General features: G+C 34.4%; 1 protein-coding gene across 2 annotated transcripts in view; it reads left to right on the plus strand.

Moving 5' to 3' along the window:
- The first annotated feature begins 10,103 nt into the window (after positions 1-10,103).
- The window catches only part of NDEL1 (nudE neurodevelopment protein 1 like 1), a 94,449-nt gene continuing 77,796 nt past the window's right edge, over positions 10,104-26,756 (plus strand). The window contains exon 1 of one of the 2 annotated variants that reach the window (XM_053709878.1): positions 10,104-10,191. Coding sequence is in view for 1 of the 2 variants with exons in the window: in XM_053709869.1 (XP_053565844.1) it covers positions 14,184-14,207 (24 nt within the window). In the remaining variant the exon portion in view is untranslated. Of the gene's footprint in view, positions 10,192-14,044; positions 14,208-26,756 lie in introns of those variants that run through there. The other variant, XM_053709869.1, reaches the window with a different exon arrangement.

A 26,756-nucleotide genomic window follows, 5' to 3' on the forward strand; every position in this document is an offset into this window, starting at 1 on the left:
ACAGGTATTATATATAGATATAACGGTATTATATATAGATATAACAGGTATTATATATAGATATAACAGGTATTATATATAGATATAACAGGTATTATATATAGATATAACAGGTATTATATATAGATATAACGGTATTATATATAGATATAACAGGTATTATATATAGATATAACAGGTATTATATATAGATATAACAGGTATTATATATAGATATAACGGTATTATATATAGATATAACGGGTATTATATATAGATATAAACAGGTATTATATATAGATATAACAGGTATTATATATAGATATAACAGGTATTATATATAGATATAACAGGTATTATATATAGATATAACGGGTATTATATATAGATATAACAGGTATTATATATAGATATAACGGGTATTATATATAGATATAACAGGTATTATATATAGATATAACAGGTATTATATATAGATATAACGGTATTATATATAGATATAACGGGTATTATATATAGATATAACGGTATTATATATATAGATATAACAGGTATTATATATAGATATAACAGGTATTATATATAGATATAACAGGTATTATATATAGATATAACGGGTATTATATATAGATATAACAGGTATTATATATAGATATAACGGGTATTATATATAGATGTAACGGGTATTATATATAGATATAACGGGTATTATATATAGATATAACAGGTATTATATATAGATATTACGGTATTATATATAGATATAACGGTATTATATATAGATATAACGGGTATTATATATAGATATAACGGGTATTATATATAGATATAACGGGTATTATATATAGATATAACGGGTATTATATATAGATATAACGGGTATTATATATAGATATAACGGGTATTATATATAGATATAACAGGTATTATATATAGATATAACGGGTATTATATATAGATATAACAGGTATTATATATAGATATAACAGGTATTATATATAGATATAACGGTATTATATATAGATATAACGGGTATTATATATAGATATAACGGTATTATATATATAGATATAACAGGTATTATATATAGATATAACAGGTATTATATATATAGGCTTACCATAATTTTTAGAGATGAAACTGGGACCACCTGGTGCGGTGCCAGTGGGGGTGTGGTCAGGAGCGTGGTCAAGGGTGTGTGGCAATTACCGGTCCTTTTAAAGTAGTAGATTTTATGTGTGTAATGTTTTGTGGATACTCTACCCTTCCTCAGTCAAACAAGTGAATCACACAGTTTAAATAGAGCATAACACCACCCCCTAGTGAAAAAGGCACCATTATGTTGTCATGGCAAATAAATCATTTATCTAAATCGCAGATTCTAAATAATGCCAAACATCAAGCATAATTATCACTCTCATAATTATCAATTTCACAATTTAATATCTGCAGTGTAATATGTGTTTTATGTGTCTAATTAAAGAACAGAGCCAAATACTGATAAGGCATAAATACAACATTGAATGAAAGTAAAAAAAGAAACGCGTACCTGCTAAAGCTGTTTAAGAGGTTACTCTATACCATAATGCAGGAAGATTATAGCCAAAATGCTATCTTGCATGCAGTAAAGCAAGATCCACGCCAAAAATCCTGCCTGTCTGTACTTCCTAGTCATACCCACATGATTCCCCTAAAGGTTTATTACCGGCAATGTCACCAGGGGTCGGGGGGGGGGGGGTTAAATTCTTAGAAAGATAAACCAAGTAGTACTACAAAATTAAAAAAACCCTATGCTGCTCACTCAGCCTGTATTACTAAATGTAAAATTTGAAGGACACGAACGTTAAGCTAAGCAGGGCTACATGTAACAAAGTATCAGCATCCAACTATGCTGGAGAGCCACAGTCCAGTCATTTTAAATAATGTGTCCGGGTTTCAGGTGGGCTGAAACCCAGACACATGATTTGAAACCTGGAGGTGGCAACCCTACTGGGACAGAATGAACAACTGGGTGGGACACTGGGACAGCGCCTCCAAACCGGGACAATCCCAGTAAAAGTGGGACTTCTGGTAAGCCTATATATAGATATAACGGGTATTATATATAGATATAACAGGTATTATATATAGATATAACGGGTATTATATATAGATATAACGGGTATTATATATAGATATAACGGGTATTATATATAGATATAACGGGTATTATATATAGATATAACAGGTATTATATATAGATATAACAGGTATTATATATAGATATAACGGGTATTATATATAGATATAACGGGTATTATATATAGATATAACGGGTATTATATATAGATATAACGGGTATTATATATAGATATAACGGGTATTATATATAGATATAACAGGTATTATATATAGATATAACGGTATTATATATAGATATAACGGGTATTATATATAGATATAACGGTATTATATATATAGATATAACAGGTATTATATATAGATATAACAGGTATTATATATAGATATAACAGGTATTATATATAGATATAACGGGTATTATATATAGATATAACGGGTATTATATATAGATATAACAGGTATTATATATAGATATAACGGTATTATATATAGATATAACAGGTATTATATATAGATATAACAGGTATTATATATAGATATAACAGGTATTATATATAGATATAACAGGTATTATATATAGATATAACGGTATTATATATAGATATAACAGGTATTATATATAGATATAACAGGTATTATATATAGATATAACAGGTATTATATATAGATATAACGGTATTATATATAGATATAACGGGTATTATATATAGATATAACAGGTATTATATATAGATATAACAGGTATTATATATAGATATAACAGGTATTATATATAGATATAACAGGTATTATATATAGATATAACGGGTATTATATATAGATATAACAGGTATTATATATAGATATAACGGGTATTATATATAGATATAACAGGTATTATATATAGATATAACAGGTATTATATATAGATATAACGGTATTATATATAGATATAACGGGTATTATATATAGATATAACGGTATTATATATATAGATATAACAGGTATTATATATAGATATAACAGGTATTATATATAGATATAACAGGTATTATATATAGATATAACGGGTATTATATATAGATATAACAGGTATTATATATAGATATAACGGGTATTATATATAGATGTAACGGGTATTATATATAGATATAACGGGTATTATATATAGATATAACGGGTATTATATATAGATATTACGGTATTATATATAGATATAACGGTATTATATATAGATATAACGGGTATTATATATAGATATAACGGGTATTATATATAGATATAACGGGTATTATATATAGATATAACGGGTATTATATATAGATATAACGGGTATTATATATAGATATAACGGGTATTATATATAGATATAACGGGTATTATATATAGATATAACAGGTATTATATATAGATATAACGGGTATTATATATAGATATAACAGGTATTATATATAGATATAACAGGTATTATATATAGATATAACGGTATTATATATAGATATAACGGGTATTATATATAGATATAACGGTATTATATATATAGATATAACAGGTATTATATATAGATATAACAGGTATTATATATATAGGCTTACCATAATTTTTAGAGATGAAACTGGGACCACCTGGTGCGGTGCCAGTGGGGGTGTGGTCAGGAGCGTGGTCAAGGGTGTGTGGCAATTACCGGTCCTTTTAAAGTAGTAGATTTTATGTGTGTAATGTTTTGTGGATACTCTACCCTTCCTCAGTCAAACAAGTGAATCACACAGTTTAAATAGAGCATAACACCACCCCCTAGTGAAAAAGGCACCATTATGTTGTCATGGCAAATAAATCATTTATCTAAATCGCAGATTCTAAATAATGCCAAACATCAAGCATAATTATCACTCTCATAATTATCAATTTCACAATTTAATATCTGCAGTGTAATATGTGTTTTATGTGTCTAATTAAAGAACAGAGCCAAATACTGATAAGGCATAAATACAACATTGAATGAAAGTAAAAAAAGAAACGCGTACCTGCTAAAGCTGTTTAAGAGGTTACTCTATACCATAATGCAGGAAGATTATAGCCAAAATGCTATCTTGCATGCAGTAAAGCAAGATCCACGCCAAAAATCCTGCCTGTCTGTACTTCCTAGTCATACCCACATGATTCCCCTAAAGGTTTATTACCGGCAATGTCACCAGGGGTCGGGGGGGGGGGGGGGTTAAATTCTTAGAAAGATAAACCAAGTAGTACTACAAAATTAAAAAAAACCCTATGCTGCTCACTCAGCCTGTATTACTAAATGTAAAATTTGAAGGACACGAACGTTAAGCTAAGCAGGGCTACATGTAACAAAGTATCAGCATCCAACTATGCTGGAGAGCCACAGTCCAGTCATTTTAAATAATGTGTCCGGGTTTCAGGTGGGCTGAAACCCAGACACATGATTTGAAACCTGGAGGTGGCAACCCTACTGGGACAGAATGAACAACTGGGTGGGACACTGGGACAGCGCCTCCAAACCGGGACAATCCCAGTAAAAGTGGGACTTCTGGTAAGCCTATATATATAGATATAACAGGTATTATATATAGATATAACGGGTATTATATATAGATATAACAGGTATTATATATAGATATAACGGGTATTATATATAGATGTAACGGGTATTATATATAGATATTACGGGTATTATATATAGATATAACGGGTATTATATATAGATATAACGGTATTATATATATAGATATAACAGGTATTATATATAGATATAACAGGTATTATATATAGATATAACAGGTATTATATATAGATATAACGGGTATTATATATAGATATAACAGGTATTATATATAGATATAACGGGTATTATATATAGATGTAACGGGTATTATATATAGATATTACGGGTATTATATATAGATATAACGGGTATTATATATAGATATAACGGGTATTATATATAGATGTAACGGGTATTATATATAGATATAACGGGTATTATATATAGATATAACGGGTATTATATATAGATATAACGGGTATTATATATAGATATAACGGTATTATATATAGATATTACGGGTATTATATATAGATATAACGGGTATTATATATAGATATTACAGGTATTATATATAGATATAACGGTATTATATATAGATATAACGGGTATTATATATAGATATTACGGTATTATATATAGATATTACGGGTATTATATATAGATATAACGGGTATTATATATAGATATTACGGTATTATATATAGATATAACGGGTATTATATATAGATATAACGGGTATTATATATAGATATTACAGGTATTATATATAGATATAACGGTATTATATATAGATATTACAGGTATTATATATAGATATATCGGGTATTATATATAGATATAACGGGTATTATATATAGATATAACGGGTATTATATATAGATATAACGGGTATTATATATAGATATAACGGGTATTATATATAGATATAACGGGTATTATATATAGATATATCGGGTATTATATATAGATATAACGGTATTATATATAGATATAACGGGTATTATATATAGATATAACGGGTATTATATATAGATATAACGGGTATTATATATAGATATAACGGGTATTATATATAGATATAACGGGTATTATATATAGATATAACGGGTATTATATATAGATATAACGGGTATTATATATAGATGTAACGGGTATTATATATAGATGTAACGGGTATTATATATAGATATAACGGGTATTATATATAGATATAACGGTATTATATATAGATATAACGGGTATTATATATAGATATAACGGGTATTATATATAGATATATCGGGTATTATATATAGATATAACGGTATTATATATAGATATAACGGGTATTATATATAGATATAACGGGTATTATATATAGATATAACGGGTATTATATATAGATATAACGGGTATTATATATAGATATAACGGTATTATATATAGATATAACGGTATTATATATAGATGTAACGGGTATTATATATAGATATAACGGGTATTATATATAGATATAACGGGTATTATATATAGATGTAACGGGTATTATATATAGATGTAACTGGTATTATATATAGATATTACGGGTATTATATATAGATATAACGGGTATTATATATAGATATAACGGGTATTATATATAGATGTAACTGGTATTATATATAGATATAACGGGTATTATATATAGATATAACGGGTATTATATATAGATGTAACGGGTATTATATATAGATATTACGGTATTATATATAGATGTAACGGGTATTATATATAGATATAACGGGTATTATATATAGATATAACAGGTATTATATATAGATATAACGGGTATTATATATAGATATAACAGGTATTATATATAGATATAACAGGTATTATATATAGATATTACGGTATTATATATAGATATTACGGTATTATATATAGATGTAACGGGTATTATATATAGATATAACGGGTATTATATATAGATGTAACGGGTGTTATATATAGATATAACGGGTATTATATATAGATATTACGGGTATTATATATAGATGTAACAGGTATTATATATAGATGTAACGGGTATTATATATAGATGTAACAGCTATTATATATAGATATTACGGGTATTATATATAGATATAACGGGTATTATATATAGATATAACGGGTATTATATATAGATATAACGGGTATTATATATAGATATAATGGGTATTATATATAGATATTACGGGTATTATACATAGATATAACGGGTATTATATATAGATATTACGGGTATTATATATAGATATAACGGGTATTATATATAGATATAACGGGTATTATATATAGATGTAACTGGTATTATATATAGATATAACGGTATTATATATAGATATTACGGGTATTATACATAGATATAACGGGTATTATATATAGATATTACGGGTATTATATATAGATATAACGGGTATTATATATAGATATAACGGGTATTATATATAGATATAACGGGTATTATATATAGATATAACAGGTATTATATATAGATATAACAGGTATTATATATAGATATAACGGTATTATATATAGATGTAACGGGTATTATATACAGATATTACGGTATTATATATAGATATTACGGGTATTATATATAGATATAACGGTATTATATATAGATATTACGGTATTATATATAGATATTACGGGTATTATATATAGATATTACGGTATTATATATAGATATTACGGGTATTATATATAGATATAACAGGTATTATATATAGATATAACGGGTATTATATATAGATATTACAGGTATTATATATAGATATTACGGTATTATATATAGATATTACGGGTATTATATATAGATATTACGGTATTATATATAGATATTACGGGTATTATATATAGATATTACGGGTATTATATATAGATATTACGGGTATTATATATAGATATAACGGTATTATATATAGATGTAACGGGTATTATATATAGATATAACAGGTATTATATATAGATATTACGGTATTATATATAGATATAACGGGTATTATATATAGATGTAACGGGTATTATATATAGATATAACGGTATTATATATAGATGTAACGGGTATTATATATAGATATTACGGTATTATATATAGATATTACGGGTATTATATATAGATATTACGGGTATTATATATAGATATTACGGGTATTATATATAGATATAACGGTATTATATATAGATGTAACGGGTATTATATATAGATATAACTGGTATTATATATAGATATAACGGGTATTATATATAGATATAACGGGTATTATATATAGATATAACGGGTATTATATATAGATATAACGGGTATTATATATAGATATAACGGGTATTATATATAGATATAACGGGTATTATATATAGATATAACGGGTATTATATATAGATGTAACTGGTATTATATATATAGATATTACGGGTATTATATATAGATATTACGGGTATTATATATAGATATATAACAGGTATTATATATAGATATAACGGGTATTATATATAGATATTACTGTATTATATATAGATATAACGGGTATTATATATAGATGTAACGGGTATTATATATAGATATAACGGGTATTATATATAGATATTACGGTATTATATATAGATATAACGGGTATTATATATAGATATAACGGGTATTATATATAGATATAACAGGTATTATATATAGATATAACGGGTATTATATATAGATGTAACGGGTATTATATATAGATATAACGGGTATTATATATAGATGTAACGGGTATTATATATAGATATAACGGTATTATATATAGATATAACGGGTATTATATATAGATATAACGGGTATTATATATAGATATAACAGGTATTATATATAGATATAACAGGTATTATATATAGATATAACGGGTATTATATATAGATATAACAGGTATTATATATAGATATTACGGTATTATATATAGATATAACGGGTATTATATATAGATATAACAGGTATTATATATAGATATAACAGGTATTATATATAGATATAACAGGTATTATATATAGATATAACAGGTATTATATATATAGATATTACGGTATTATATATAGATATAACAGGTATTATATATAGATATTACGGGTATTATATATAGATAGAACGGGTATTATATATAGATATAACAGGTATTATATATAGATATAACGGGTATTATATATAGATATAACAGGTATTATATATAGATATAACGGGTATTATATATAGATATAACAGTTATTATATATAGATATAACGGGTATTATATATAGATATAACAGGTATTATATATAGATATAACGGGTATTATATATAGATATAACGGGTATTATATATAGATATAACAGGTATTATATATATAGATATTACGGTATTATATATAGATATAACGGGTATTATATATAGATATAACGGGTATTATATATAGATATAACGGGTATTATATATAGATATAACAGGTATTATATATATAGATATTACGGTATTATATATAGATATAACGGGTATTATATATAGATATAACAGGTATTATATATAGATATAACGGGTATTATATATAGATATAACAGGTATTATATATATAGATATTACGGTATTATATATAGATATAACAGGTATTATATATAGATATTACGGGTATTATATATAGATAGAACGGGTATTATATATAGATATAACAGGTATTATATATAGATATAACGGGTATTATATATAGATATAACAGGTATTATATATAGATATAACGGGTATTATATATAGATATAACGGTATTATATATAGATATAACAGTATTATATATAGATATTACGGTATTATATATAGATATTACGGTATTATATATAGATATTACGGTATTATATATAGATATAACGGGTATTATATATATAGATATAACAGGTATTATATATAGATATAACGGGTATTATACATAGATATAACGGTATTATACATAGATATAACGGTATTATACATAGATATAACGGGTATTATATATATAGATATAACGGGTATTATATATAGATGTAACGGGTATTATATATAGATGTAACGGGTATTATATATAGATGTAACGGGTGTTTCTCTCATTTGTTTGTATGTTATCCTTTGCTGTCGGATTCACTACAGAAGGGACAGATAAGAGAACATTACAATCGGTAGAATAACACGAGTACCGGTGAGGTTGGAGAGTACGGACAGAACGTTTAATGAATATAGCCCGGTCTGTCACAGTGAACAAATCACAACACAGCACTCAGCTCAGCAGTGAACTTCCAGCACACAGTAACGTATCTATCACGTGATCGAGCAAGGACGTCACTCGCAGGCAACGTACTATTGTAAGGCCACGCCCACACTAATAATATAGACTCAGACACCACGCCCTTTAGCCGTGTCGCGCCCACCCGCAGCCAGACAGTGAGTCCAGCTCTTGCGTCTCTCCCTATGGCTCCGCCCACACTAACCCGATGACGTAGTACGCTGCGTGTCTGCCGGAAGCCGCTGTTCGGTGTAGTGCGGGAGAGAGACCGGGAGAGCTGGCAGGGAGCGGCAGGTAATGGCCCTGTACCGGGGCACCTTACCTCTGAGCTGCGGGTGGCATTTATACGTACGCTGCGGGTCACTGAAGTGCAATATGTGCTCACTGTATGATACTGAGGGCGGATGTTGTTGCATGAGACCTTTATGGGGCGGCACAGACTTACACACAGATTATCTGATACACAGCTTTCTTCATATGCAGAGGGAGCATCTACTACACAGACGGTTGGTTGTGGTGACAGTTTGTGTTGACATATAAAATTGTATTGCAGTGTTATACAGGCGACAGTAAATGCATAGGTGACAGCTGAGGTGCTACTCACACTGACCAGCCTGAGCAAGACAACACAGTGTAATATGGAGGTGACAACTTATCATCAGATACAGTGAGGTATAACAGAGGTGATAATGTGTAGTGAGATAGACTTGCGACAGCTTGCAGTGACAACATACTCAGGTGACAGCTTGCAGTGACAACATACTCAGGTGACAGCTTGCAGTGACAACATACACAGGTGACAGCTTGCAGTGACAATATACTCAGGTGACAGCTTGCAGTGACAATATACACAGGTGACAGCTTGCAGTGACAACATACTCAGGTGACAGCTTGCAGTGACAACATACTCAGGTGACAGCTTGCAGTGACAACATACACAGGTGACAGCTTGCAGTGACAATATACTCAGGTGACAGCTTGCAGTGACAATATACACAGGTGACAGCTTGCAGTGACAACATACTCAGGTGACAGCTTGCAGTGACAACATACACAGGTGACAGCTTGCAGTGACAACATACACAGGTGACAGCTTGCAGTGACAATATACTCAGGTGACAGCTTGCAGTGACAACATACTCAGGTGACAGCTTGCAGTGACAACATACTCAGGTGACAGCTTGCAGTGACAATATACTCAGGTGACAGCTTGCAGTGACAATATACACAGGTGACAGCTTGCAGTGACAACATACTCAGGTGACAGCTTGCAGTGACAACATACACAGGTGACAGCTTGCAGTGACAACATACTCAGGTGACAGCTTGCAGTGACAACATACACAGGTGACAGCTTGCAGTGACAACATACTCAGGTGACAGCTTGCAGTGACAACATACTCAGGTGACAGCTTGCAGTGCATTGCTTAGATGATGACATCAGATTCACAGGCTTGCAGTGACAACATACTCTGGTGACAGTTTGCAGTGACAATAAATACACATATTGCAGTGTGTGGTGACAACATATTCAGGTGACAGCTTGCAGTGACAAAATACACAGGTGACATCTTGCAATGTCAAATTGCACAGGCTTGCATTGACAAAATACACAGGTGACAGCTTGCAGTGACAAAATACACAGGTGACAGCTTGCAGTGACAACATACTCAGGTGACAGCTTGCAGTGTCACATTGCTTAGATTATGGGATCATTCACAGGTGTGCAGTGACATCATATTTAGGTGATAGCTTGCAGTGACAATACACATATGGCAGTGTATGGTGAGAAAATACTCAGGTAACAGCTTGCAGTGACAATACACATATGGCAGTGTGTGGTGGCAACATACTCAGGTGACAGCTTGCATTGACAATACACATATTGCAGTGTGTGGTGACAACATACTCAGATTACAGGGTGCAGTGACAATAAATACACATATGGCAATGCATGGTGACAAAATACACAGGCGAAAGCTTGCTGTGACAATAAATACACATATGGCAGTGCGTGGCGACAACATACTCAGGTGACAGCTTGCAGTGACAATACACATGGCAGTGTGTGGTGACAACATACTCAGGTGACAGCTTGCAGTGACAATAAATACACATATGGCAGTGTGGTGACAACATACTCAGGTGACCGCTTGCAGTGTGAAATGCTTAGATGACTCATGACATTAGATGCACAGGCTTGCAGTGACAAAATACACAGGTGACAGTGTGCATGTCAAATTGCTTAGATAACTGTCATGACATTAGATGCATAGGCTTGCAATGACAAAATACACAGCTGGCAGTGTGCAGTGTCATATTGTTTAGATGACTGTCATGACAGATACACAGGCTTGCAGTGACAGAATAATCAGGTGACAGCTTGCAGTGTCAAATTGCTTAGGGGACTCATGACTTTAGATGCACAGGCTTGCAGTGACAAAATACGCAAATGACAGCTTGCAGTGTAAAATTGCTTAGATGACTGTGATGACATTAGATACACAGGCTTGCAGTGACAAAATACACAAATGACAGCTTACAGTGTCAAATTGCTTAGATGACTGTGATGACATCAGATACACATGCTTGCAGTGACAAAATACACACGTCACAGCTTGCAGTGTCAGATTGCTTAGATGACTGTCATGACTTTAGATGCACAGGCTTGCAGTGACAAAATACACAAATGACAGCTTGCAGTGTAAAATTGCTTAGATGACTCATGACATTAGATGCACAGGCTTTCAATGACAAAATACACAGCTGACAGTGCGCATTAACAAATTGCTTAAATAACTCATGACAGATGCACAGACTTGCAGTGATGACAAAATACACAGGTGACAGTGTGCAGTGTCATATTGCTTAGATGATTGTCATGACATCAGATGCACAGGCTTGCAGTGACAAACTACTTAGGTGACAGCTTGTAGTGTCAAATTGCTTAGATGATTGTCATGACATCAGATGCACAGGCTTGCAGTGACAAAATACTCAGGTGACAGCTTGTAGTGTCAAATTGCTTAGATGACTGATGACATCAGATACACAGGCTTGCAGTGACAAAATACACAAATGACAGCTTGCAGTGTCAAATTGCTTAGATGACTGTGATGACATCAGATACACAGGCTTGCAGTGACAAAATACACAAATGACAGCTTGCAGTGTCAAATTGCTTAGATGACTGTGATGACATCAGATACACAGGCTTGCAGTGACAAAATACACACGTCACAGCTTGCAGTGTCAGATTGCTTAGATGACTGTGATGACATCAGATACACATGCTTGCAGTGACAAAATACACACGTCACAGCTTGCAGTGTAAAATTGCTTAGATGACTGTGATGACATCAGATACACAGGCTTGCAGTGACAAAATACACACGTCACAGCTTGCAGTGTAAAATTGCTTAGATGACTGTGATGACATCAGATACACAGGCTTGCAGTGACAAAATACACACGTCACAGCTTGCAGTGTAAAATTGCTTAGATGACTGTGATGACATCAGATACACAGGCTTGCAGTGACAAAATACACACGTCACAGCTTGCAGTGTAAAATTGCTTAGATGACTGTGATGACATCAGATACACAGGCTTGCAGTGACAAAATACACAGGTGACAGCTTGCAGTGTCAGATTGCTTAGATGACTGTGATGACATCAGATACACAGGCTTGCAGTGACAACAAATACACATATGGCAGTCCAGTGACCTGTACTAGGATTTATGAGCTATAACCTATAATGAGGGTCAGTTTGAGCTATTACGGAGTTAGCAAATTACTTTTGTGACACTAGATGAGATGACCGATATTAAGGTTCAGATAACAAAATGGATACTGAGCTGATTTATTATGATTCGGGGGATATTGGGTGGCTACTGTTTGAGAATTGAAACCTTGGTTGCCTGCAGCACATTGCAGCTCTGGCTGCCGAGGTGCTGGGAAGTTGGGATTGTGTCACCCAGTGTGAGAGTAACAGTCAGCTGTCATTTCAGTCCCACCCCTGGCATTCTGCTATTGGCCAGTGCAGGGGGATGGCCGTGATATCACCTTTCATGTATTGGCTGTGCTCAGAGTCACTAAGCAGCTGTGTTGTGTCTGTGGCCATAGCTGTAAGCTGACATACTGAGCCGCCCTCCCTGCTCGTCATTCTCACGAGGGGGGTGACCATGGTAGGCAATGCTGGAATCTCGCATTTCCTTCCTTAATAATCACTTTCCTGCCACTGCACGGCTCTAAGGCGCTTTGCAGAAGTTTACTAGGGGCTAAATGACTTTGAAGCTGATAACCCAGGTACAGTTTATTGTGCACACAGTAAATGCAGGAATATCATGTTGGCTTCTCTCCCTGTAATTCAGATCTACTTTGACCTGATTTCCCTGTTGATTTATGTGTTTATTCACAGTAATTGTCATGTTAAGATATGATTCACTTATTAGTCGTTTTGGGAATTCCCTGCTTGGGTTTGGAGATATCTGGAGTTAATTTAAGATATTGTGAAACAGCCTGGTTGTGTCGCGACGGCTTTCTGAATGTGTCACATTGAAATAGTTCTGAAGGTGAGGAACTGGTAAACAAAGGTGAGGATGATATATAATATTTGTGGGGTCAGTGAGGCTTGTGTAGTATTGTTTATGCGATTGAATGTTATTGATTTCAGTTTCGTTCTTTGTGCAGAAACCTATTTTTAAGTTACTTAGATTTGCCTATCCTAAATATAAATACATGTGTTATTTTAAAATTGAAAGCATTTTTTTTTGCCTTTTCATATATTTTTTTCTGATACTAGGGGTAAACTTTGTGTATCATGTCTTTAAAAATGTATGTGATGTTGCCAAAAAAAATGAGCTGTGATACTGCAGTTTTATTACAGTCTCACTAGCGTATTATAGTTACAATTGTTATAATGTAATGTCAGACAGTTCTTGCCTTGGCCAGATGTAAAACAGGGTATCTAATCGTTTACACTGGCATTTGGAGCAGTCTGGTTGTATTGTTACCTGCAAGTACCAGGTGGTCTGGGTCCTGTAAACTGTTTTGTCTGTAGCTGTTTGCTGACGACTCAGTTGTTTGTGTCACTGTGACGTTAACCCCTCAGGGACTCTGTGCTTATTTTAAGCATACGCAGGCTACGTCTAATAAGTCATATGCTAAGCAATAATAGATGTAACACTGACGTGTCTGGTGACAATAAGCCAGAAGGAGGAACTATTAACTATAAATGTATTCATTTATCGGATGTATTATTATACAACTTTCTTTTGTGTTGTGCTCAGGTGGTTTTTAATCTAGACTTATCGTCTGCCTAATTAAGATTTTTAACTTGTGTACCAAGATTTGAGAAAAACAAGGAGCTTTTGAAAGTGCAAGTAAGAAGTAAAATGTGTTCTTTAATTGATACGTTAGTCGGGTTACTAGTTCTTCTTAGCTTAATGGGTTAAACCCTCTGATCTTGTACAATCATATACAAATAGTTTTATGAATAAAAGTGACTAAGATATGATTCACTATATTTACTTTTGTTAACTGAAAACAACTGGATGTTGTCAGACATTTAATTTGTTCTCTCTTACTGTTCCTGGGAAGAGTTGCTGGGAAGCTGTGGGATCACGTGGGGGTCCGCTCCTCTGAGTGAGATATTATATTAACAAGTTTTCCCAAGGTTTAAATTAACATAAAGCTGTGTGAGAAATCTGATACACAGCAGGTGTTTGGTTCAGTAACGCAGGAATGTTTATTGTCCTCTGGCATTGCAATTTCTTCACGTAATACAGAAAAAATCCCAGGTTTATACCCTTAGAGTATCTTTTAATATCAACTCTGCAGAACCAAAGTTGCATTCTTTTAATTTGTTGTTGGGTCCTGAAAACTGTGACTCATGGGTTGACAAAACTGAGGAGCCGGGAAGAGTACGGAGGAACCAGAGGAGGGTGTTTGTATAAAAACAGATCTAGGATGTGATATTTGCCAGCTGATTTGGGATTTCCTTATGCACGGAGTAATGTAAGTGGACCTTGCTGACCAACCTCATAAAGGCCACAACATAGTCTAGACTTTTTATTTTGTTCAGAGGAGACTTGGCTGATATTTGGGGCATGTCCTGTCCCACCCCCAAAGTCATCAGCCAGTTTTGTCACTACTGTCATGTTACTTCCCACTTTCATTACAGCAACTGATACAACTTAAATGACCGTTAAATTTGAGTACATTTTTGTTTGACTAAAAAAAAATTGGTTTGTAAATTGGTTTGTAAATTGCATTAGGTGTGGTTTTGTTTTCTCCTCTTATCTGTTTCATACTGTTAAGTGCATTTTTATCTAAAGGGTCTTACACTAGATGTCTATTCACACGGTATAAGGCGTCTCTAGAAACTGCTACTTACACATAGGAGAGAACTAAACGCAGACTATAGGTAACCAAGCATTACCTAGCTACTGTGACAAAACTGTTTTGTTTTATGTTTGCTTTTATAATGCTTTAGGGACATAATATTTATATGCTAAATGACTTGAAAGTGGGGCAGCATAACTTTACGAAGCTGTCTTCTAAATAAATCACGTAAACATTTGTGTGAAAATGGAAGATATTTTGCTCACTGGGGTGAGCAGTTATCTTCAGCTACTCTTTTTACTGTCATCTGCTGGTGAAAATAAACTCATGAGATTTCATAGTAAACTTCCTTAAACTGAGCATAGAAATAAAGTTACTGTGCTGCACACTCCCTTACAAGTCCTGGGGCATGCATTCTGATTGGAAGCTGACAGTCCCTTTGTAATAAGATGTAGCTACTGAGAAACATGAGGTAAAATATCTCCCTTTTTAGATAGAGATGTTCATGTGATCTTTTATAGTCTGATTTTTACAGTGATTCAGCGTTTTAAGTGTAATAATTCTGTGTGACACATCTCACTAAATCTGTCTAATGCCATTAATGCCTTGGAAGAAAGTGAGTGCTGAGCTCTCCTGAATTTTCTTTTTGTAACCTCAGAGGGTGATGAACTGCAAAATCTCAGGCTTGAGGTGATCATTCCTGTAAGCCTCATATTCCTGGTTGAGGTACTTCAGAGCCTTCTCATTGGTACCAAATCCATTGGTCAGTGCCCTTTCTCTGGCTCATTTAGAAATAAATTGCACACAGCCCTGCTCTTTTGATAAAAAAATCTATATTTACCTGAATATACAAGTCTCATTTATAGTGTAGCCATTGTTAAAATTAAATTCAACGTTTAGTCTCCATGTAAAAATATGTGCTCCTCAGCATATGTAGGTATACCTAGATACCAAGTGAACAAAGAAAATTTGATATTGGAAGTAAATTAGATTTTTTTTTATTGTGTTCTCCTATGTGAATCATGAAAATTAAATTTGTTACTCGTGCCTAAATATATTGGAATTATCTTAAGCCAGAAACATTCTACAAAGTGATTGTTTAGCTCAACGCGCAAGCCTATAAAAGGACCACTAAATATAGCAGAATTTTCCAATTGACAAATAATAAAAAAGACAATGCAATTGCACTTACTTTGAATTTGAAATGGGCAGAAAAATATTCTCTGTCAAATTTTAAGGCTAATCCAATTTTCCCCTCCCCTTGTATCATGTGATCGCAATCATCCAATCACAAAATGCATTTTCACTGCTGTTTTAACTTGCAATGCAGTTCTTAATGTTATGCTGTGAGTTTACTGAACCTGTAGCTCATATTTGTACTTTATAGTATAAATGCTTCTCAAAGATTTGTATAATAGGAGAAATTGTTTTCCTTGCATGAGCCCTGGGTGATTTGTGAGTTTAGCTGTAGGACCTGTAGTTATTACTATAAATGACTGAATGTTTAGCAGGTAGATGGAAAATACATTCAAAGACAAAATATAACTGGGAGCAGTCTATGCAGCCTTCTTGCATTCATATGGAGTGATGCTGCAGTGTTATAGAACTACTGGAACACACAAAGGGACAGTAAAGTCAATTAAAGGGACACTGAACCCGAATGTTTTATTTCGGGATTCAGATAGAGCATGCAATTTTAAGAAACTTTCTAATTTACTCCTATTATCAATTTTTCTTCGTTCTCTTGCTATCTTTATTTGAAAAGAAAGCATCTAAGCTATTTGTTTGGTTCAGCACTCTGGAAAGCACTTGTTCATTGGTGAATGAATTTATCCACCAATCAGCAAGAACAACTCAGGTTGTTCACCAAAAAGGGGCCGGCATCTAAACTTACATTCTTACATTTAAATAAAGATATCAAGAGAATGAAGAAAATTTGATAATAGGAGTAAATTAGAAAGTTGCTTAAAATTGCATGCTCTATCCGAATCACAAATTGGCGTTTTTCAACAACTTTAAAATCTGGTGTCCTTTGTTGAAGAGAATACCTAGGTTATGCCTCTTGTCCTTGACTCAGCTGATGTTTAGATAGCTCACAGCATTGCATTTGCAGCTCTTTCAGAAGAGGATACCGAGAATGAAACAAATTTGATAATAGAAGTAAATTGGAAAGTTTTTCTATCTGAATGAAAGTATTCTCTATCTGAATGATGAAATAAAATCCTGATTATGTTGTATAATATGACCATCTGTATGCTGTGCTAAGCATGTCATTGCCTTTAAGGTGTCATGTGCTTTTATATAAATTTGTTTTATTACTGGTGTTGAAAGCGAAGTACTCATTACCCCAAAGGCGAAATCAGAAGTGCGTTATCAATTGGGATATCTTTTTGTGGCGATCACGCTGTTTTCTTGGCTTTAAAGGGCTCTGGAAAATATTCCATCCTTGTTCTTTGTATTCTTAATAAAACAAACACTTTATAATTTACCCTCATTAGCCAATTTGCTTTATGGCACTAACATTGCATCACAAACTCATTTAACACTTTACTTGTTGCAGTTAAGTGTTTGTGTAATATAGCCACAAGTGTTTATCAGTTTTTTTTCTTTTCCTCCTCTCCACGGTGCTGTGTAACGCCTTGGCTGTCAGAGAGAGTTAAAGTGAGGCTGTAATGTGTTGATGATTTTTATTGCAACACATAGTTATGGTCAATCCTGAACACATCTAGTGAGGCAATGACAAAAGGCGTATGCGCATAACCACCTATTGGCTTGCCCCCAGTAGTGCATTGCAGTTTCTGGGCTTACCTAGGTATGCTTTACAACAAAGGATACTAAGAGAACAAAGATCATTTGATAATAGCATTCAATTGAAAAGTCTCTTAAAGGACCAGTCAACACTGTAGATTTGCATACTCAACAAATGCAAGATAACAAGACAATGCAATAGAACTTAGTCTGAACTTCAAATGAGTAGTAGATTGTTTTCTGACAATTTTAAAAGTTATGTCTATTTACACTCCCCCTGTACCATGTGACAGCCATCAGCCAATCACAAATGCACACACGTACCATGTGACAGCAATCAGCCATTCACAAATGCATACACACTTATTCTTGCACATGCTCAGTAGGAGCTGGTGACTCAAAAAGTTTAAATATAAAAAGACTCTGCACATTTTGTTAATGGAAGTAAATTAGAAAGTTGTTTAAAATTGCATGCTCTATCTGAATAATACGTTTAATTTTGATTGAGTGTCCCTTTAAAGGGACAGTCTAGTCAAAATTAAACTTTCATGAGGGGGGCGTTTCCTAGCCGCAGCCGGGAGAAGTCGCAAGATGGAGAAGCTCCCTCTATAACTCCACGTTTTGACAGTTATTTCTTTGCTAACCAGCTATAACCTCGCATAAATTGTGAACTTAATAGAGGAAAAGCCAAGGAGTTGTTTGATGCTACAGATTTCCCTGTTTCTATCAGCAGCAAAGATACTCTGAGGTTCGAAAGAGCGACGGCTGCGGCCTCATACTTATTTTACATTCAGCTATCCCCCCCCCCCCCGGTTTGTTAACATCCGGGTATAATAGCCTAATGCTAGTGAGTGCCTTAACTTTTTTTTGACACCTCGTACTTGGATATGGAGGGGGATATTAAGATGCAGCTACAGCTAATGCTGGAGGGGCTGGAGCTACAGATGCTCCACAACTTTGAGGACTTACGCCGTACCCTGCGATCTGCTAGGGGTAAGAATGTTCACGAGTCATCTGGAGCAGCACAAGTAATGGGGATCACTACGCAGCAGGAGACATCTAACATAGATGGGCAAAACCGCTCACTAAATCTTACTTCCGATCCTCAGCCTGGTCAGAAAATGGAGGAGCTAGTAGCCCCGCAGGGGGCCTTCTATACACGAGAAAACATACCGCTACAGATTGAAGCCAGTATTTATCCTCTTGCTACAGCACACTGTGACTTCCAGACTGGTGACGGTATAGAGAAACCGGGGAACATTCGGGCTCTGAGTAACATTGAACTCGACTGTTCGCCTGGAGCCGTTTTCTGCACTCATCGCTATCTGCCGAAGTATACCACCGGACTCCCCTTAGTCGTCTCTTTGGATGGTGCGGCCTCTGGAGGGACGATGGGGCCTCAGGGTCACAGTTCTCCTTTACAAATAAGCAGCGGAGCGGTGAGTGGCGATCCAGCGGAATGGGTTATGGAGTGAATACCATCACAAGTAGCGCACAATCTCTCACATCTCGAGTCCAGATCTATCCAAGTTTGCCGTTTACTCGGCCTCCAAGTGGGGATGCTGATCTGCTCAGAAGTAACTGTCCTGATCCAGACCAATTCTTTAGGAGTGGAGTGGGTTAATCATTAGAACCCACTTTCCCATGTGAAGTACTGGACATTATTGCTCTAAGTTGCAATCCCCTCTTTTACATGTTTATGCTTCTAAGCCATTCTTACTGATACTAATTCCTATATGTATGTATGTTTTTACACGTCTGAGCTTGATGCTCCATTCATTACTCATGCTGACACTCCTAACTGCTGATATTGCTCATTTATCTCCCCAGCCATTGTTTAGATTTAGAGTGAATGGTCTTAGAATAACTTTGCTAATTGTTTTACACTTAAAGTTGATGTATAAAATTTATAACATCTATTGTTGAATCCCCAGTCTAGCATATAGTGAGGATACATGCTGCATTACAGATGGAAGGTGATGACATATCATAATAGTTGTTGCTGCTAGATGCTTAGGATTATGTTCCCCTCTTTTGCACCTATTAGATATTCTAAGTTATACGCAAGAGACGCAGGGAGCAATATTACCTTGAAGCAGATACCTGTTATAACTTTGGTTAAAGGTTCCCTTCTTGGATGTGAGGACTGGGGTCTTTACCTTCCCCGCTCCTAGCTTATAGTCACCCCATATTTTATGCCTTAATTCTTGTTACTTAGGTCCCTAGCCACTTTCAGCTCTCTTTTAGCATTATGCATTATGTCTACAATTGACCTTTTCTTACATCTGTACCCTGACCTATTTAAGAATATATATAAATACATATCCTAGGCATATACTACTCTCTCTACTTGAATATACTCGGCTCCCCCTCCATGTCATAGTATACTCACTAGCCCAATATGAAAACATTTTACTTTATCTTCCCCTCTTCTCCCTTACTCGAGTGGTTTTTCCCACTGCTTTCCTCCCCCAATACCCCCTAAGAGAAAAAGAGGTTCCAATTTAGTTTGTTTAGTCCTCCTGTTATTATCCCTTTCTCAGTCAGTTACTTATAGTTATATAGCAGGTCTGATTTCCTATTTTTGGTATATACACGTAGTCCTTATTTACGTCTTACTGCTGTTTGTGTATTGGAGAACTATGAAGTTTGTTAAAGGTATATGAACGATTCATTATTAGTGAATTGTTACTCAATCTAGATTGTTAGTTCTCCTATTCCTCAGTATGTTGTATTTTTATTTGCATAACGTGCTGTAACCTGTGCCTTAACATCTTTATTTGGGATGTCGTTATATTTGTTCTTAATTATTGACCTACAAACTATATGTAATTCTCAACGCTGTATCATTTAATAACCTCAATAAAAAAATGTATAAAAAAAATTAAAAAAAATAATTAAACTTTCATTATTCAGATAGGACATGTCATTTTAATCATATTTCCAATTTACTTTTAACATCAAATTAGCTTTTTTCTCTTGGTATTCTTACTTTAAACTAAATCTAGGTAGGCTCATATGCCAATTTCTAAGCCCTTGAGGGCTGCCTCTTATCACATGCTTTTAAAATTGTTTTTCACATCAAAAGACTTGTTAGTTCACGTGGGCCATATAGATAACACTGTGTTCCGGCACAGAAAGTTATTTAAGATTTAGCACAATACAATGTTAAATGCAAGTCAATAGATAATAAACAGTCATGTGACCAGGGGGCTGTCAGAAGAGGCTTAGATACAATAATCACAGAGGTAAAAAGCATATTAATATATCTGTGTTGGTGATGCAAAACTGGGGAATGGGTAATAAAGGGATTATCTTTCTTTTAAAACTAACAATTCTATTGTAGACTGTCCCTTTAAAATGTCATGCACTATCTGAACTATGAACATTTTAAAGGGATAGTAAACACTATTTTTTTATTTCATGATTCAGACAGAGCAGCAATTTTAAGCAACTTTCTAATTTACTTCTATTATCAATTTTCCTTCATTCTCTTGCTATCTTAAGTTGAAAAAGCAGGAATATAAACTAAGCAGCCGGCCCATTTTTGGTTCAGCATCCTAGATAGTGCTTGCTCATTGGTGGTTACATTTAGCCACCAACCAAAATGGGCCAACTTCTAAGTTTAGAGTCCTGCTTTTTCAAATAACGATATCAAGAGAGCGAAGAAAAATTGATAATAGGAGTAAATTAGAACGTTGCTTAAAATTTCTGCTCTATCTAAATCATGAAAAAAAAATGGGTTTACTATCCCTTTAATTTTGACTTTAATTTTCCTTTAAAGTGCAGTTCAGCCCTCTCTGGCAGGGAAAGGGTTAAATATCTGTATTTGTAATCTTATGCATTTTTAGTGTCCCTTGTTATTCTCTAGGCTATTAGAGCGCATTTTCCAGCCCTGTGCTTTTCAGCTGGTGAATACTGACACTCACAGCAGTTCCCACACTTTGTTCTGCTAATGTGACATCCAGGTCAGGCCCTATTCTACGTCTAATTTCCCTTTAAAATGAACCTCAGTGAGTTGCTTGAGTGCTGATTGCCGCCTGTTAGCGACTTGCCTGCAGTTTGCAAACAACAGGCAGAGTTAGACGTTATCGGGGGGGGGGGGCAGGGTCTGTGTCACAATTAGACTGTGCTCTTTGTATTAGGGTTTCCTTCATTTGAGGCCTAATTTTCCCAGCAGCATTGGGGAAAACAGCCCTTTACATGCTTTATAGTGTTTCACTAACTAAAGAACTTTGTCTGCTTTAAAAGGTGGTTTTACAACAATTCTTTTTTTTTGTGGTAAATATATCTCACTTGCTTTAGCATTTCATATTTCTCCTTCCATTAAATTGTGTATTTATACTTTGTATGATTTAAACCTGTAGCTAAAGTCCATCATAATTAACGAGACTTGTTTTATAAACTCTGTTATACTTGGGAGTTGAAGCTAACAAATGATTTTCAGTACATTTATTTAAAATATAGAAGCTAAACAAATAGCCATTAGAAACTGATTTTTATTATACATATGTTTATGTGAATAAAGCCTTTGGTAATCAAGTGTTTGAGGGGCCTAATGCTATAAACCTTTCCCCTCAGATGAGATGATTTAAAATTATCCTACAGCAACCCGAGATCCCTAGTGAAATTCTGAAAAGGCAGATTTTGCTTTACTTCTCCACGAGGCGTTCCCTGCACTTCTGTATGTGAAGGAGAGACAATCCCAGTGCAATATAGCACTGCATGACAGTTCTGCTGCATTTACTCTTTGTGCTTTTTATTTTATATTACTTTACACTTCAGATTCAGTCTTATTACATTTAGATTTTGCACTTTCTATTTTGTATACAGCAGTTAATTAAGGATTGGGATTTTCCAAATTCTGATTATGCGTTCACAGTTTCTGTGTAACTTTAACAAATTAGTATCATACTTTGTATATTATTATTATTAGTTATTTGTAAAGCGTCAACAGATTCTGCAGCGCTATAAACAAAGGCGGAGTACAACAAAACAATTATAGGGATCAAATGGGTAGAGGGCCCTGCCAAGAGTCACACTTTTGTAGTCAGCTCTTAAGAAGGTGATCTACAAACAGCTGGACTCTTAGGCTTACATGCTAAGTGGGTTCAGGGGATAGCAATGGAGGAGAGGAACTGGTATAATGTAAGGTTAGTGTAGGTTGTATGCATCCCTGAACAGTAGAGTCTTTAGGGAGCGCTTGAAGCTTTCAAAACTAGGGGAGAGTCTTGTGGAGCGAGGCAGAGAGTTCCACAAGATGGGAGCCAGTCTGGAGAAGTCCTGTAAACGGGAGTGTGATGAGGTAACAAGAGGGGAGGAGAGTAGGAGGTCATGAGCAGAGTGAAGGGGACGGGAGGGAGAGTATCTGGAGATAAGGTCTGAGATATAGGGGGGAGCAATGCAATTGAGGGCTTTGTATGTCAGAAGGAGTTTTGTGTTTTATCCTAGAGGCAAGAGGAAGCCAGTGAAGGGATTGGCAGAGAGGTGCAGCAGATGAAGAGCGACGTGTAAGGAAGATGAGCCTGGCAGAGACATTCATTGTGGATTGTAAATTACATTGCACTTTGAAGCTGTCCGTTTTCAGTTTTATTTTAAATGTAAGAAATACAGTCTCTCAGAGAGCTTTATTATTTTCTATGGGCCCGGTAAGCAAAGATTCTCCATTTTGGAGAGAAATTATATTGTAGACGTCGCAGAGGCTGAACTCACTGAATTCTACAAGAAAAAGGGCAGAACCTGGAAGACCCAGAGAGTTGAGAGATGTCATCCATAGAAAGTAATGAGGCTGTGTAGGATACATAATTTCACAGGGGACAGAGAATTAAACAGAACACCTGGGGCTGATATAAAATCTCAGTTTCAGCAAATACAAATTAAACTGTTTTAACTTGTTTTGCCAATAGTTTTTAGTGTGTGTGTATATATATATATATATATATATATATATATATATATATATATTTCATTGTGTGGGGCGGCTCAAGGGAATCTTTACAGAAATGGTTTGACCAACTAAATGGATTGAATCATCCTATCCAGTTTAAAATGTGTTGCAGTGAAGAAAAGGTGGAATTTCTTGATTTGTGCATCTTTAGAGATGGCACGACTGTAGGAACAACGCTGTATCAGAAACCTACAGACAGGAATTCTGTATTACACGCACACAGCTGCCATCCATCATCTTTACTCAAGGCCATACCCCGGGGCCAGATGTCAAGAGTAAACAGAAACAACAGCAATACTGAAGTTATGAAGACACAGCTCCAAGACATTGCAAAGAAATTCTTGGCAAGAGGCTACAAATGGGATTATCTCCTAGAATGCATGAGGGAACAGGGTGATCCCAACATGAGGCATGAGAGAGATGACACCAAAAGGATGACATTCGTAACCAAATACTGTCCAGATACAAAGAACATAGGACATTTTCTAAGGACTCACTGGCACATTATTAAGGATGATACTGGTCTACCGTTTGGCGAGTGGGGGAGTCCCAGAGTGGGGTTCAAGAGAAACCGGAATTTGAGGGACCAACTGGTGGCGACGGACCCTAAACATTGCTACGACAGAAAGACCTGGTTATCTTCCAGTAAGAAAGGATGCTACCGCTGCAGCAGATGAACTACATGTCACGCAATGATCCCCGGGGCCACATTCCGCCACCCTGATACGAATTTAACTTACAAAATTCAATTCTACCTTACCTGCACCACAACCTACGTGGTCTATCTAATCAACTGTCCATGTGGTTTGTTCTATGTGGGGAAAACGGTTGATGATGTCCGTACCCGCATGGCCAACCATAGATCAGCCATTAGGACAGCCATCAAGAATCACGGGAGTGATCAACCGGTGGCACATCACTTCGCCAGCAGCGGACACAGTGTACAGGACTTAAGATTCAAGATTATCGACCATGCTCCTATCCCCCCAAGGGGTGGTGACAGGGATAATAAATTATTACAACTAGAATCCAAGTGGATATTCAGATTAAACACTATACGTCCGAGGGGATTGAATGTGAACTTGGACTGGCACTGTTTCCTATTATTGAAGTGTTTCGTTGAATTGAAGTGGACGACTTTGAAGAAGCTTGGTTGAATAGAACCCTGTGGTAGATGAACTTGATACCTACATGGCATGGCCTGTGAAAGTTGATGATCCATTCTTTATTCTTCCTTTTTTCCTTCTCTTTCTCCTTTCCTTTCTCCTTTCCTTTTTCCTTCCTATTTCTTTATCTCTTTGTATGTGCTTTTCATCTTTTTCACGCTTCCTTGGTTTAGACGGGGTTTTCTCTTCTCTGTCATCTATTTCCCTGTATATTTATCCATCTATTTATTAATTTCATTTACTTTTTCTTATTTTTTCCTATAATTTTTCTTATTTTTTCTTATATCTTTTTCTTATATCTTTTACTTATATTTTTCTTTTATTTATTTTAGTTTACTTTATTGATTTATTTGTTTATTTTCCTCACACATTTTTCTTTTGGGCTTATGTTACATTCATTTATTTAAACATTTTATTATTTTTTTTCTCTTTACTTTCTCTTTATATTTCTCTATTTATTTTACTCTTTATTTTTATTTTTTCTCTTTATTTTTTTTCTCTTTGTTTTTCCACTCACTCTTGTTTGTTTCCTTGCTTCTTTATTTCCCCATCTACTTTGTTTCCTATGTGGCAGCATTAGTGATGCCGTTTGGCTCCTTTACCCATGTATTTATTTTGGGCAGACTTTAGATATGTATTTATTTAGGTGCT

The sequence above is a fragment of the Bombina bombina genome, chromosome 1 (assembly GCF_027579735.1).
Source record: "Bombina bombina isolate aBomBom1 chromosome 1, aBomBom1.pri, whole genome shotgun sequence".
NCBI lineage: Eukaryota > Metazoa > Chordata > Amphibia > Anura > Bombinatoridae > Bombina > Bombina bombina.